This window comes from Propithecus coquereli, unplaced genomic scaffold (assembly GCF_000956105.1).
Source record: "Propithecus coquereli isolate 6110/MARCELLA unplaced genomic scaffold, Pcoq_1.0 Scaffold223, whole genome shotgun sequence".
Taxonomy (NCBI): Eukaryota; Metazoa; Chordata; class Mammalia; order Primates; family Indriidae; genus Propithecus; species Propithecus coquereli.
In genome coordinates, this window is record NW_012147523.1 from 5,165,041 (window position 1) to 5,180,795 (window position 15,755).

The 15,755-nt window shown below is 43.6% G+C and overlaps 1 protein-coding gene across 1 annotated transcript in view; it reads left to right on the forward strand.

Moving 5' to 3' along the window:
• DNAH3 (dynein, axonemal, heavy chain 3) overlaps nucleotides 1-15,755 on the forward strand; it is a 135,781-nt gene that overhangs the window by 88,726 nt on the left and 31,300 nt on the right. Inside the window, exons 42-50 of the mRNA XM_012644945.1 lie at nucleotides 2,305-2,599; nucleotides 3,518-3,697; nucleotides 5,702-5,825; nucleotides 5,918-6,074; nucleotides 6,298-6,441; nucleotides 7,398-8,064; nucleotides 9,269-9,461; nucleotides 11,673-11,889; nucleotides 14,110-14,292. Of these exons, the coding sequence (XP_012500399.1) occupies nucleotides 2,305-2,599; nucleotides 3,518-3,697; nucleotides 5,702-5,825; nucleotides 5,918-6,074; nucleotides 6,298-6,441; nucleotides 7,398-8,064; nucleotides 9,269-9,461; nucleotides 11,673-11,889; nucleotides 14,110-14,292 (2,160 nt within the window). The remainder of the gene's footprint in view (nucleotides 1-2,304; nucleotides 2,600-3,517; nucleotides 3,698-5,701; nucleotides 5,826-5,917; nucleotides 6,075-6,297; nucleotides 6,442-7,397; nucleotides 8,065-9,268; nucleotides 9,462-11,672; nucleotides 11,890-14,109; nucleotides 14,293-15,755) is intronic.

Here is a 15,755-nt window from a genome sequence, read left to right on the forward strand (position 1 = left end):
CTATTCACTCTAATGATAGTTTCCTTAGCAGTGCAGAAGCTTTTTAATTTGATTAGATCCCACTTATTTATTTTTGTTGCTGCGGCAATTGCTTTGGGGTTCTTCTTCAAGAATTCCTTGCCTAGGCCGATGTCTGAAAGGGTCTTCCCAGAGCTTTCTTTAGAAAAAAATTTGAACATGAGCTGGATTGAACTTTCAAAAGCATGGGCTTTAGAATCAAAGAGACCCAACTGCCTTACTCAGCCTTCACCCCCTGTGCCTCAGTTTACCCAACCAAAAAACTTTTTAAAAAGCGTTTAAAGGATGAGTGCAAAGATTGGAGGTGGTATACATGAACACATGGCACACACTAGGGGCTAGATCAGTGTGTGCTGCTATTCTGATTATTATCATTATCAATAATATCAGGTGGTCATCAGTTCACCCCTCAGTCATCTCAGCAAAAAGGAGCCTTAAAATCCTCAGAGAAAGATTTCCTTGATCAGAATTTTCAGAAAAACATTTTCTGATTTAATAAGTTTCCTGGTTTACACATTATTCACCTACAACTTCAGCACATTTCAATCCGTGTAGAAAATATTTTCAAATGAGCACTTTTATGCCCCTGTTAGTAGAATCTGGTGGACATAATTTATCTTTCTGGAGTGACTTCAGGTTATTTAGGCCCTGGGTGGAGTGGCAGACAGTGCATGGGAAAGTGAGGATATTGACAACCAAGTCAGACACTGAGCAGGACCACGGTTGTTTGTGTAGTACAGTAAGGATGCATCAAACAGGGTGAATGTTTCCTGACTTCAGGACACACCTTGGGGGCTGAGTATGTAAAGAAACCCCCAACACTGAGGTCCTAAACTTTAATTCTCTTTAAAGAGCTTAGTCACTTGAACTCCAGGGATTTGAAATCTTGCTGGTTTAATACAGACAGAAGAGTCCAATGCAGAAAATATTTTCAGTTCTGCTGGGAATTTTTCCCTTGTCAAACAACTGTCCTAGTCCCTGAAAATAAAAATCTGTGAAACTCAACTTGCTTTAAGTTCCCAATCTTGGTAGCAAAATTGGCATCTTGGACCTGGTTCTGCATTCAGCATCGCTTACTGGCTATGTGGCTTTGGATAAATTAGCCAGTTTTTTTGATCCTCCGTTTTTTCATTTGTATTATCATACATCTGTCTCAGCGTGGCACTGGGAAGACAACAGTGGGTAATATAGGCAAAGCATCCATAGCTCAACACCTGCTAATTCTCTTCTCCACTCAGTTTCCTTGTCTCATCTGCTCCTTTTCCTTTGATCAAATTATTTCTAGAAATAAGCCAAGACTTTTTTAACCAGTTTACATTAGGCCACCACATTGTATAGACCCAGGTGCCACCATTTGATTGTGGTCTAGTTTTGCTTTAAGGGGCACCATTGACAGGAACCACAGTGTGAGTGGTACTCCCTGGAGTTGTGCAGCACTGTGGCCTCAAGTTCCCTCACTGGTCCCATTCAGCCTAGACATACAAGGAGACTTCAGCATATGACATAATCTTCCTGCCTCTTCCCCTGCCCCCATGGAGGGAACAAATGTGGCCAAATGACTAATGACAGAGTTCAGGGTAAGATATTCTATTGAAAGTCATAGAGATTCCAGGAGCCCAAGACCAAGCCCTCAGAGTCCATCTGAGACCTGAATACCAGGAAGAATGTGTGCAATCCCCATGTTGGAAAAGGCAAGGGGTTACATGAGAGTCTTAGAATCAAGGATCTGAGTATTGAGAAAAGCAGATCAGAAACAAGCACAAGGAATGGAGGTCCAGGGTCCCACTTAAACCTTCTGAGCCAGGCAGTATAGACAGCATATGGGAGATCGACCTCACCTGGGACAAGGCAGACAGGTTGGTTCACAGCAATGGTCTCCGAGGACAGCAGCTACAGACCGATCCTTACTGTAATTGTTGTTTATGACAGTTTAGTAGTTGAGACTGCAGACTTTGGAATCAGACAAACTTGGATTCAAATCCCCACATTTTCATTTACTTGCTGTGTTAATTGGGCAAGTTGCAGAAAGGCTGTGGACCTCATCTACAAAATGTAGACAATAATGCCCACCTTTACATGTGAGAGCTCATTTAATCCTCAAACCAGCTCTGTGCATTAGGTGCCATTATTATTCCCATTTCACAGATGATGAAACTGAGGCCTCTGGAGAGGTTAAATGCTCATTCAAGGTCCTAAAGATGGTAAGGAATGAAGCTAGAATTTAAAATGCCAAGACCCAGCCTCCTTGGCGCAGGACCAAGACTCTCCCTTGTCTTTGTCATGCAGATCTCAGAACTCATCATCCCCACCATGGAGACAGCCCGGCAGTCCTTCTTCTTAAAAACCTACCTGGACCATGAGATTCCAATGCTGTTTGTGGGTCCCACAGGCACTGGCAAATCAGCCATCACCAACAACTTCCTTCTCCGCCTGCCCAAAAACACCTACCTTCCCAACAGCATCAATTTCTCTGCCAGAACCTCAGCCAATCAGACCCAGGACATCATCATGTCCAAGCTGGATCGACGGCGGAAGGGCCTTTTTGGGCCTCCCATAGGGAAGAAAGCAGTGGTGTTTGTGGGTAAGGCATTGGCCCAGGTCTATACACAACCAGGTTCTTTCACCCCAAACTGCTGCAAACCAGAGCTTCCCTTTGTAGCACCACTGTACATTCCTTTTACTCTCTGGGAGATAAAACATTCCTGATTAATACAGTTTAGTATTTCCCTACCCTTCTTTTTTACCTTCCTTCCAACCTTCCTTCCTTCCTTTTTAATCCCTGATCTATTGTGACTTAACCTCCCTACCCTCCCTTTAACATAGAGGCAACACGATCTTCCTTGTAAAGTCATTATTAGACTAGATAAGATAATGTGTGTAAAGTTCCTAAAATGTCACCTGACACAAACTGGACATCCAAACAATGTTTGTTGAGGAAAAACTAAAAGAGCCTCTATGTTATTGAATGCCTCCTATGTGCCAGGACTGAGCAGTATGCTACTGGGGAAAAGGCAGTCCCTGCCTTCAAGGAAGTCATGACATATTCTTGCCGTTTTTGTTTTGTTCCTCAAAAACCCCAGCTCCCATCAGAGTTCAACTGTTACTTCCTGGTCAAATTAACATAGTCTATTTGCTGGTAGCTTGACTGTCTTCCTCACCATCATATCCTCAGCACTTAACAAAATGTCTAGCACATAGTAGACAATCAGTATATTTTGGTTGAGGGAAATGGGAAGAAATTAAATGCCTGTTTGTTGATGCCAATCCATGCATCCTTATGGTCACAATGTGCTGAGATCTCAGTGAGGCAGGACAGCCCAGAACCCAGGAAAACCTCTTCCCGTCTGGTCAGGATGTCCGCTGACTAAGCCTTGCCTGGAGCGTGGTGTGGGACAACCGGGCACGGACCCTCCCACAAAGGCAGCTGTCACCTCTTACCACCCGTGAGAGCAGAGGATGCCAAGGACTTAGGATGTGTGACTTTGCATTCTTTCCCCAGATGACCTCAACATGCCAGCCAAAGAAGTATATGGGGCCCAGCCCCCAATCGAGCTCCTGAGGCAATGGATTGACCACGGTTACTGGTTTGACAAGAAAGACACAAACAGGCTGGACATTGTGGATGTGCTGCTTGTGACAGCCATGGGCCCCCCCGGGGGAGGAAGGAATGACATTACTGGTATGTGAAGGAAAGAGCTCATTCCTCTCTCCCCCCACCCCAGCAGAGCTGGGCCATCTCTATGAATGGAGGGCTGGTGCAGGGCACCATGTCTTGATGGAGTGGGGAGCAAAAGTGTGTGCAGGCTCCAGACGTTATGTTGGAAGTTGTGTGAAATAGGATGGGGAGGTGACAAGAGGATGTGCGGAGTCTTTGGGTAATTTCTAGAGAAACAGAGAGTCTCAGATGAAAAGGATAGTTCAGTGTGGCCAGTGTGTGTTCCAGGAGGGTAGCTAGATCAGAGGTCTCCAACTACAGGTGCATGACAGGGTCACTTGTCATATTTGTTACAATTCTTCAGGTTGCCAGAGACAGAACACCTAACCTAAAGTGGCCTAAGCAAAATAAATAATAATAGCAGCAAATAAGTAAATAAATGGAATTTCCCCCCCTATCATCTAACAGTTCAGGAACATATCTTGCTTCAGGTACAGCTTGATCCATCCAGTTCTATAGGAATCCATACTTTTATTCTGATTAAGAATAAGATTAAGAACCTTCATACCATTTCCTGACATGGATTCTGTGACCTTGGACAAGTCTGTCCTCTCTGGTACTCAGCTTTCTCATTTGTAAAATAGGGAAAATGGACAGGGTGATCTCATTTGGGTACCCAAAAGATCACCTTCCACTTCCAGTATAGAGTGGAGGGGTGCCTTTGCCTTGGGTTTGAGTACAGCAAGGTCTTGGGTATCTAGCGTCTATGCATTCAGCACCTCTCTCACCAGTGAAAGGGAGAGGAGCTTGGTATATTACTTTTCTCTGTGTAGGACCTAACCATTCAAAAGAGATTATCTGTTTCCCAGTGCTCATTGCAAAGTGGCTCATGCCCACAATCCCGGCAACTCCAGAGGCTGAGATGAAAGGATCACTTGAGGCCAAGAGTTGGAGACCAGCCTGGGCAACATAGTGAGACCCCATTTCTTAAAAAAAAAAATAGTAATAGCTATCATTTACACAGCAATTGACAATTTTCAAGCTATGTCACAAATGTGATCTTTGAGAGATCCTATAATAAAGCCCACTGCCCAATGACAGCCAGGAACACGTCTGTAGTCAAGTGAAATTAAGTATATTAATTTGCTGTCTGCACCTCGGGGAGGCTTGAGGGAGTTTCTGATGAAAGGGAGTCAAATGGGTTGTGCTAGGTGACTGAGGGAGGGCTTCAGGAAGCAGGGGCTCTGTTCCGGATTGGGTCTCTCAGGAAGTGGGGACAATCCTATGAGTGGGTGTCTTAATAATTTTTGTCTAAGTTTTGATTTGCATTGAAATAAAAAAATAAAAGAATAATTTTTGTCTAGGAAACAGGAGGAATGAAATGGGGCTAGAGTTGTCACTTGGTGAAGAAGCAGAGTCACTCACATTAGCTGAGAGAGAGGAAATTTGGTCATTTTCATGGATGCAGAGCTATCTTGTTCCATTATAGTCATGGAATAATCACATCTGATGTTGATATTTAATGAAATTATTTGCAGTAAAGGATACCAAATTAATAGTGGTTAACTTGGGCTGTGGGAGAATGAAGTTGGTATGTGGGAGGTAAGTGAAAGAAGGAGATATTAACTTTCTACAAAAGATTTCTGAATTGTTTAACTATTTTACAATAATCACGTGTTGCCCTTATCTTTTAAAAGCAACCTTGAGCATTAGACTAGTCCTGTTAATAGAACTCCTGCAACATGGAGATGTTCTATATCTGTATTGTACAATACAGCAGCCACTAGCCACATATGGCTCTTGAGCACTTGAAATGTGGCTAACGAGACTGAGGAAATCTATTTTTAATGTCATTTAATATTAACTAATTTTCATTTAAATAGCCACATATGGCTAGATGCTGCCATATTGCAGAGCTCAGCTCTAGAACATGAAGGTAGAGAGAAAGCCAACAATCCCATATCCAGGGTCACTAGGTCCATGCAATGTGATCACGTGTGCACACTCACATGTGTGCATGTTTTCCAGGACGATTCACTCGCCATCTGAACATCATTTCCATCGACGCCTTTGAGGATGACATTTTAACAAAGATTTTCAGTTCCATTGTTGACTGGCATTTTGGAAAAGGGTTCGATGTGGTATTCTTAAGGTAAGAGGTTCCTGTGTCTTCCTAGATATTGGCCTGGGGGTTCTCAGTTCTGGCCCCTCCTTGACTGGTATGCCTTCCCCCTTTCTCCCAAGGTACGGAAGGATGCTGGTGCAAGCTACTAAGATAATTTACAGAGCTGCAGTGGAGAACTTCCTGCCAACTCCCTCTAAGTCACATTATGTCTTTAATCTGCGGGACTTCTCACGGGTGATCCAAGGGGTACTGCTCTGCCCTCACACCCACCTGCAGGTCAGCCACTGTCATTTCTGCTACCAAGATCATTCAGCAATATCCTTGGCTACATGAGATGTGTCATATTAATAACAGCTACCTTTTATTAAGAACTTAGTCTATCCTACGCATTGTGCTAAGTATTTTATAAACGTCTCGTTTAATCCTCACCCAAGGATTTATGTATTACTTGAGAACTACTACCTTCCATTCATTCAAATAATTAACTCTGGATTTTTAGGATGTGGAAAAATTTATCCGGCTTTGGATCCATGAGATTTATCGGGTCTTCTATGACCGTCTGATTGACAAGGAGGACAGGCAGGTCTTCTTCAACATGGTGAAGGAAACCACCTCCAATTGCTTCAAGCAGACTGTAGAAAAGGTAAGCCAGATTCTGTGGTCATTTAGCTTCGGAAATGGTTCCAAGTGTTTGATCACATTAGTCTCAGGTTTCAGGTTCCCTCCCCAGTGGAGACACATGGCTCTATTCTCTGAATCTTGGGAAATGGGACTGAGTCAATCAGTCATTTGATTTGGTGATATTTTACTTGCTCCAATGTGGCTTCCCTTTTGTAGTAACATGGAAGTTTGGATCCATTCAAAGTAGTTTAATAGATCATGTTATTTGTTTATAATCAACTCAAAATGCATTTTTAGGGTCAATTAATTTGTGAGTTGATAAATGAACCATAAATTTTCATGGTTTGACTGAGGCCCTTATAAAGCCCAAGTGGAAGACTGTCATGGTCTTCCATTTGTGACTATTTTCTCTTTTCCATTTTGATATAAAAACAGTTGTTTTAAACCTATATATTTGCATCACCTGGTTCCACCTCCATTGCTAAGAAGCTGTGATTTCTCCATACAATAATTTCAAAAGTATTTCATGTTGCATTCTAAGTGCAGAAGCATTACCAGGTTCTAATATCAGGAAGAGGAGGTATCTAAAACATTCCTACTCCAGGCACAGAGTGGGGACCAGGGGTCGTGCCTGAATCTCTAGTTGGTGGAGGAGCAAGGACATAAAAAGCAATGCTATCCTTTGACTGCCTTCTCTGGGAACCTCAAAATTTGACCACCAATGTTTTAATCACTTAGTAAATAGACTGACTCTCACTTTTACACTCTTTCCTTAATGTCCTTCCATCATAGTCTTTACAATCATCAGGTCCACATATTATGTTTTTTTTTAAAAAACAAACTATTGATGAACCATGACTTTGAAGAATGTGCTCAGAGGAAACACGCATATCTCCTGCTCCCTCCCTCCACACCTCCCACTGCCCCCCTGGTTGGGGCATTGGCCGAATGCCCAGCTGAGCCTTATTCTTCTCACAGGTGCTTATCCACTTGTCACCTACTGGAAAGATCGTCGATGATAACATTCGTAGCCTCTTCTTTGGAGATTATCTCAAGCCAGAAAGTGACCGAAAAATCTACGATGAGATCACTGACCTGAAACAGCTCACAGTGGTCATGGAGTACTACCTGGAGGAGTTCAACAACGTCAGTAAGGCCCCCATGTCCTTGGTCATGTTCAGGTTTGCCATTGAGCACATCTCCAGAATCTGCAGGGTCCTGAAGCAGGACAAAGGCCACTTGCTCCTGGTGGGCATTGGGGGCAGCGGACGACAAAGTGCCACCAAACTGTCCACGTTCATGAACTCATACGAGCTGTACCAGATTGAGATCACTAAGAACTACACGGGCACTGACTGGCGGGAGGACCTGAAGAAGATCATGCTGCAGGCTGGTGTGGCCAACAGGAGTACCGTGTTCCTCTTCGCTGACAACCAGATCAAGGACGAGTCATTTGTGGAGGACATCAACATGCTTCTGAACACAGGCGACGTGCCCAATATCTTCCCTGCCGACGAGAAGGCTGATATCGTGGAGAAGATGCAAACGGCAGCCAGGACCGAAGGCGAGAAGGTTGAAGTCACTCCCCTTTCCATGTATAACTTCTTTATTGAGAAGGTGAAAAAGAACCTTCACATTGTCCTTGGTAAGAAGAGGCAAACTCAGTTTGCCCTTTTCCTCTGGGTGTTTCAGGGTCTTCCCAGTGCCTGAAGTATACTAGTCCCCTTGCAATGGTCCCAGGGTTGCTCCAGCCAAGGTACCAGCAAGGGGTCAGGGCCTGGAGTTCCTCTGGGAACTTATTCCACTCTCCTGAGCAACTATTTTAAACCTGTTCCACTCTCTTCAGTTCTCCGAATTCTCCTCTGAGAAAGAGCACACTTTGGCATGTGACCCTTGCACAGAATAGTGTCTGGCATTCCTCTTGCTGTGAATGACATTCCCAATCTATCCAGAAACCTAGGAGTTATGTTTAATACCTTTCTCTTGTTACCAAGTCTCATCTATTTTTACCTCCTAGCTATCTCTTAAATTCACTCTTTTATCTTTGTCTCCATCACCTTCGCATTAGCTAATCTGCCGTCATTCACCCAGACCTCACCTCTGCATCCTTCTGTTTTTTCTATCTTCACTCTTGTCCATTCCAGACCTTTCTGTTCCATGACCCAGGATGATATTTTTCATATATTGCAAATATGATCATTACACACGTGCGTGCGCACACACAGACACACAAACTTAAATTTTTTTCCAGTAGGATAAGGACCAAAATTCCTAACCTGTGGTCTCATAAGGCCACCTGCCAGACTGTCCCCTGTGTCCTTCTCCACCTTCATCTCAAACCATGACTCTCCTTTCCCCCATTCTTCAGCCACACTGACCTCCTCACACTTCCACCTATGCATCATGCTTCCTTCCACCACACTGAGTCTAAATAGACAAGGAATGGAATTCGGGGTGTAGAATCCACAATTCATGGTTGGATGGAGATGGGATCAGAAACAAGCTGACGGCCTCTCGGCAACGTCTGTAGGTAACTGTGTATGGCTCCCTGCGAGTCAGCACAAAGAGAGCAACAGGTCAAAGAGTTCAAGCCACTCTGGCTAAGTGACCCAAAGTATGCAGAAGCGACAATAGTGTGCGTGTGTGTCTTAGAAGGCTAATGTAATACACTGAGATCTCATCACAGAGTTACATGAAAATATCCCATGATTCCCCTGAGCTTCTCAGGCACTCCACATGGCTGTTCACAATCATACCCTTGGAGTACCACAGGGTGTACCTCCCTTACCCCACCAGAATCCTTGGTTATACCTACCTGCCCCTTTGGGTCTGCCTGCCCTGGAGAATAGGAATTAACAAAGTCTACTTTTCATCAGCCATGAGTCCAATTGGAGACACCTTCAGAAACCGCCTGAGAATGTTCCCTTCACTGATCAATTGCTGTACAATTGATTGGTTCCAGTCCTGGCCCACAGATGCTCTGGAGTTGGTGGCCAACAAATTTCTAGAAGATGTGGAGCTTGATGACAACATTCGGATAGAGTAAGTGTTAGCTGCATTTTGGTACCTCAAATATTCCATATCGAAAATCCAGATTTGGCTCTATTATTATTGTTGTTTTAAAGATTTCTCAATTTACGTATAGAAAATGCCTTACATTTTTAAAATCGAATCATATTTAGTTAGATATTTAATAAAATACCTTTGCTGAAAAAGAATAAAATTTTATTGTTCAGAATTGTCCTGGAGACACACTGTTGTCATAGCTATGAGGACTTGGATATAATAATATAGCTAGTTCAATAGTCTTAGAATATGCATTTTCTTTTTTTTTTTTTTTTGAGACAGAGTCTCACTGTGTTGCCCGGGCTAGAGTGAGTGCCGTGGCATCAGCCTAGCTCACAGCAACCTCAAACTCCTGGGCTCAAGCAATCCTTCTGCCTCAGCCTCCCGAGTAGCTGGGACTACAGGCGTGCACCACCATGCCAGGCTAATTTTTTTTTCTATGTATTTTTAGTTGTCCGATTAATTTCTTTCTATTTTTAGTAGAGACGGGATCTCGCTCTTGCTCAGGCTGGTTTCGAACTCCTGAGCTCAAACAATCCGCCCGCCTTGGCCTCCCAGAATGCTAGGATTACAGGTGTGAGCCACCACGCCCGGCCAGAATATGCATTTTCAACAGAAACAATATTATGGCTGAGGGGATCAAAATTGGTTCCTGTGGGGAGAAAAACTTACTCTTTTATGTATAAAACATAGATATAAAAAAAAAAAGCACTTAATTTTGGCTAGAGTAAGAGAAGAGATGAGAATGTTGACCACTCTGGGTGCTCCATGGGGGCAGGGATCAGTTAACCCTCCTCATCCACCTCTATATCCTTAGTGCCTAGCAGGTGCTGGGTACATAGTTGGTCCAATTACTGTTTATTAAATGAACGAATGAAAAATGAAGAAGCAGGCAGGGTTAGAGTATCTATGGCCTTGAATTCAATTTTGAGAATTTTGAAATTTATTCTGTAGACCAGAAGACCCTTAACCTGAGTCCACAGGCTCACAGATAAGATAGAATTCAGTGGGTTGGTGAATACGAATGGGAAAAAATTTTATCTCCGATTACCACTGACATCCAAGTGGCACTTTGCATTTCCTTCATTGATGAATGTAGCCAGTAAACCCCAGTAGGATTAGCAGGTCCTGTGACTTTGTTACCAGTAGGAATCACAGTTCTTTTCATAACTCGTTTAGTCATGACGCATAGCTTAGCATTTAATTTCCTTCAAAGTTATAATGGGTTTTAAACCTGCTGCCCAATGTTGTTATTTAATGCAGGGGTCAGAAAACTATGGTCCACGGCTAAGTTCAATTCACCACCTGTTTTTGTAAATAAGGCCATTGGTTTACATATCACTTATGGCTGTTATTGCACTATAATGGCAGAGTAGTGGCGACAGAGCTATCATGTGGCCCGCAAAGGCTAAAATATTTACTATCTGACCCTTTCCAGAAAAAGTTTGCTGAACCCTGATTTAATGCATCAATAAAGAAGTATGTATATTACTATATCACAAATTTGGCTTTAAAAATATTTTGGAAAGTCTATTTCAATATAATTGGTTCCCTCGGTAATTCTATATATTTTGTTTTATGCTGCTTTTTTTTTTTTTTAAGACAGGGTCTTGCTCTATCAACTAGGCTAGAATAGAGTGCAGTGGTGCCATCATAGCTCACTGCAACCTCAAACTCCTGGGTTCAAGCCATCCTCCTGCCTCAGCCTCCCAAGTAGCTGGGACTACAGGTGCATACCACCATCCTGGCTAATTTTTCTATTTTTAGTAGAGATGGGCTCTCACTCTTGCTCAGGCTGGTCTCAAACTCCTGGCCTCAAGCCATCCTCGTGCCTCAGCCTCCCAAAGTGCTAGGATTACAGTTGTGAGCCACATTATCCTACAAAGTCAGAAGGCTTTTCCAGGCTGTCAAAGGTCAGGAACTCCCACTTAAGCCCTGGTGATTCATCAAAGGGATCAGAGATAGAAATCACTTGACCAAAGACCATTTCAGGAGGAGTATGCACATATTCCCAACCTGATCCTTCCTTATCTCAGCTCTGTTGACCTGTCTTCAGAGGATTTTGGATTCTAGTGGGTCATAGTCGGTGTGTGTGTCTTCTTGCACCCTCACATCTGTAACCAAAGTTGTGTCAAATCTTCCTGAAGGAAGCTGGGTCCTGCCTAACCACCTTGGTGTCCTCAGCAGGGTCGTCTCCATGTGCAAATATTTTCAAGAGAGTGTAAACAAGCTGTCAGTCGATTATTACAACACACTTCGTAGACACAACTATGTTACCCCCACTTCCTACCTTGAATTGATTCTAACCTTCAAGACTCTCCTAAACAGCAAGAGGCAAGAGGTGGACATGATGAGGAACCGTTACCTGACGGGCTTGCAAAAACTCGATTTCGCATCCTCACAGGTGAGTGCTGCGAAAATAGAACAGGGACGAAGAGAGGCCCAGGACAAGATGGAGGTGGTGAGACATTTGTTCAGGTGCAGAATTTAAGAGGACACCAGAGAAAAACAGGATCTGACCCTGCATTTGCAGAGTTCACCTCACCCACCTTACCCTAACGCCATCCCTGTGGGATCCTTAATTTAAGATTTTGATATTTTGTTCATCATGGATTTTTTTGCATTAATTTTTATTTCTTCACATATTGTAATAAAGTATTAATTATCTTGAGTATTGAGTTTTTTGGTGCCCACTTAAATTTTGTGCTCAAGGTGAGTGCCCCCCTTGTCTTAACCTTTTGGGTAACTGGGCAGGGTAAGACAGTGGAGTCAGACCTGGCCTCCAATTCCAGCTCTACCGCACACCAGCTATAGAGCCATGAACATGTTATTTTACCTCTTTGGGCCTCAGATTCCTCTTCTATGAAAAGGTGATAACAGTTTTTACTGCATAGGGCTGCTATGAAGATGAAATGAGCTGACGCAAGTATAGCCCTTAGCAAAATGCCTGGCAGATGAGTTATTAATTAACTTGTGCTTGGAGCCACTTGACAAACTATCTGAAATGAGAGCCATACTAAGAGATGAGTTCTCAGCCCCAATAAAGACTGATTTACAGGAGGTTGGCCTATTGCTGTGTACAGGAAACCCACAAACACTGCGACACTAGGATGGGAGGGGACATCAGAGGTGGCCCTGCTCCTGGGGGTGCTGAGTCTGACTTGGGGTCCTTGGCTCTTAGAGAGTTGTTGAAACTGGAGTCTGCCCAGGCAAGGGTGAGCAAACTATGTTGTTTGAAGAACAGCAAAAGGGCCTGAGATGAGACAGTCTAGACCAGAAAAGAAAATGACAGTGCCAGTTAACATTCCTTGAGCCCTAACACAGGCCCAGTGCTGTGTATGAGGAAAGTACTGATACCACCTCCATGTTACACACAAAGAAACCAAGATGCAGACAGGCCAGGCCTTGCCCACAATCATGCAGCCTGGCAAGTAGTCGGGCCAAAGCTGAAACTCAGACCTGCATGACTCCAGAGCCCGTGTTCCTAACTAGGCCAGCATGTTGTGCTTCTGGTCTCACACAGTGACGCTGGGGGCAGTAAGTGCAAGGTCATGAAAACCCTCTTCAAATACTTGAAATCCAATCCTGTGTGTCTGAGATGCCTTAGAAGGCAGATTCAGGACCAGTGGGTGAAAACTGCGTGAGGGTAAATTTCAACTCTTCATCAGGAAAATATAATGGGTTTAGTTGTCTGAAAAATGGCACAACTCCCATGAGAGATAGTGCACTCCCTATAATTAGAGGTGTTCAAACAGAGACCAAAAGACCACTCAGCAAGAATGTTTTATAAGGCATCAGACTGTTGGACTTAGTCAGTTTGGGCTGCCATAGCAAAATATCCTAGACTGGGTAGCTTCAACAACAAATCTTTATTTATGTCTCACAGTTATGGAGGCTGAGGAGTCTAAGATCAAGGCACTAGCAGAGCTGGTTCTGGTGGGGACTCTCTTCCTGGGTTGCAGGCAGCCACCCTCTTGCTGTGTCCTCATGTAATAAAGAGACAGATGATCTCATGTCTCTTCCTCTTTTTATAAGGGCAATTATCCCATCATGAGGGCCCCACCCTCATGACCTCATCTAACACGACTTCCAAAGGTCCCACCTCCAAATACCATGAAATTGGGGATTAGACTTCGACATAGGAATGGGATACGGTGGACTGGGGACACAAATGTTCAGTCCACAGCTCTACTGGAAAAAATAGTCTTGAAAGTTCCTTCTATCCAGGTATCTGAGCTATATATATTTCCTTCACAGCCTTAAAAGATGTAGCTTTTTTTTAAAAAAAAACTTCTTAACTTGCTTTTGGTCTGTCTCTCCCTGCCTCCAACACTAGAATGTAGACTCAATGAGGGTAGAAACTGTGCCTTTTTCAAATTTTTAGTTTTCTATCCTATGTCTAGTGCTTAGCCTAGTGCTTGATAAATACAACACACAGCATTGAAAGACCAAAGAGCTAATCACTAGCCAAAAATATATACCCAGTACTATGTCAAAATCGTTAGTTTGTATTTTCCGCGCATGTGGTAAGTTGGGGAATCATGTCAACTCTTGCCTGCCCACTTTGCTGTTTTCAGCACTGACACTGCTATCTCTCAATTCCTCTCACCCCTCTCCTTGCCAGGTGGCAGTCATGCAAAAAGAACTGACTGCCCTTCAACCTCAGCTCATCCTCACCTCTGAGGAGACTGCTAAAATGATGGTGAAAATTGAAGAGGAGACGAGAGAAGCTGATGCCAAGAAACTTCTGGTGCAGGCAGATGAAAAAGAAGCCAATGCTGCTGCCGCCATTGCTCAAGGAATCAAGGTACAAAGAGCTGAGGGGAAAGGGAGGAAACTAGTTCTGCAGAATGTGCATGGTCATGGCCATCTTGCAGATGAGAAAAGTGAGGATCAGAAAGGGTAGGTGATTTTCCCAGCAACACACAGCTAGTAAGTGATGAAGCAAACCTTTCAGACACATGGCTCTCTCCAGGAAGCATTATTGTTTTCCAAATACTCTCCATCTCACTCAGAGTCAAAGTCTGTAAAACCCAACATGTGCTGACCTCATCTCTTACTACTTTCCCCTCATTCATTCTGCCCAAGCCACACCAGCCTCCTTAGCTATCCCTTAAATAATCACAAGGCACACTTCTACCCCAGGGCCTTTGCACTGGCTATTCCCTCTGCCCCAAATGCTCTTCCTTTAGCTATCCACATGGCTAGTCTCCTCCACCTCCATCATATTTTTGCTCAATTATGCCTGGCATGTTGTAGATGTAGAACAGATATTTGTCAGAGGACAGAATGTTGAACCTAGAGGACCCCATTTGAAAGTGATTCTTGTACCCAGGAAGAGATAGTCCTGGGAAGGGCTTGACCTACATTCAGATATTAGAAGAAAATCTGATTAACATTGATGTGTTGTTATATATTTCTCAAAGCACTTTGGAGTACACGATTCCATTTGAGTATCACAACTACCTTCAGACTTAGGGATCCATGTCTGAGACTTGATGGCATCAAGGTTCAGTGGCAAAATGACTTTCCAGAGCTGGAGAGCTAGTTGAGGGATTAAGATCCAAGGTTCATGGAACTTATCTTAAGATATTTGCTCCCATACCCCCACTTGGCAGTTAGGAAATTCTTTTGACCATTCTTCAAACAAGGGCTTGAGCAAGAAGGAGCCTGTGTCTGTATTCTGTCATAAGTGGGTCACGGGGCATTTTCTCAAAAAGGACAGGCCTTTTGCATTGGCTTTTCTCCAATGAGTCCTGAGACCTGACCTGTGATAGATTCCTTGGGGATCTGATCCCTGGTCTCAGAGTCACACAGTCAATACTGTGGATCAAAGAAACTGCTCAATCATAATCCCAGCAGCATGGACAAGAGGCAAAGGCAAACCATAAAAGATAGTAACCACCAGGCACCAAAACCCGTTAATCAACAGGTGATTTGCCATTCCATGACGAGATGATAATATTAGTTACTACTTATCAGCACCATGCTGGTTCCTCTGGTATTCCTCCATTTAAAAAATATTTATTGAACACTTACTACATGCTGGCACTTTTCCAGGCAGAGGGGAAATAGCAATGAACAAGACAGATAAAATTCCTTCCTTCAAGGACACTGTATTCTCCTCTTCTTACAAGGCAAATGTCATCATTCCCCAGTTACAGAGGAGGGAATCGTGGCACAAGAATGTAAATGGCCTGTCCAAGGTCACACCATTACCAAGTGACAGAGTCAGCATTCAAACCTAGAGCTCTTTGACTCCAAGCCCTT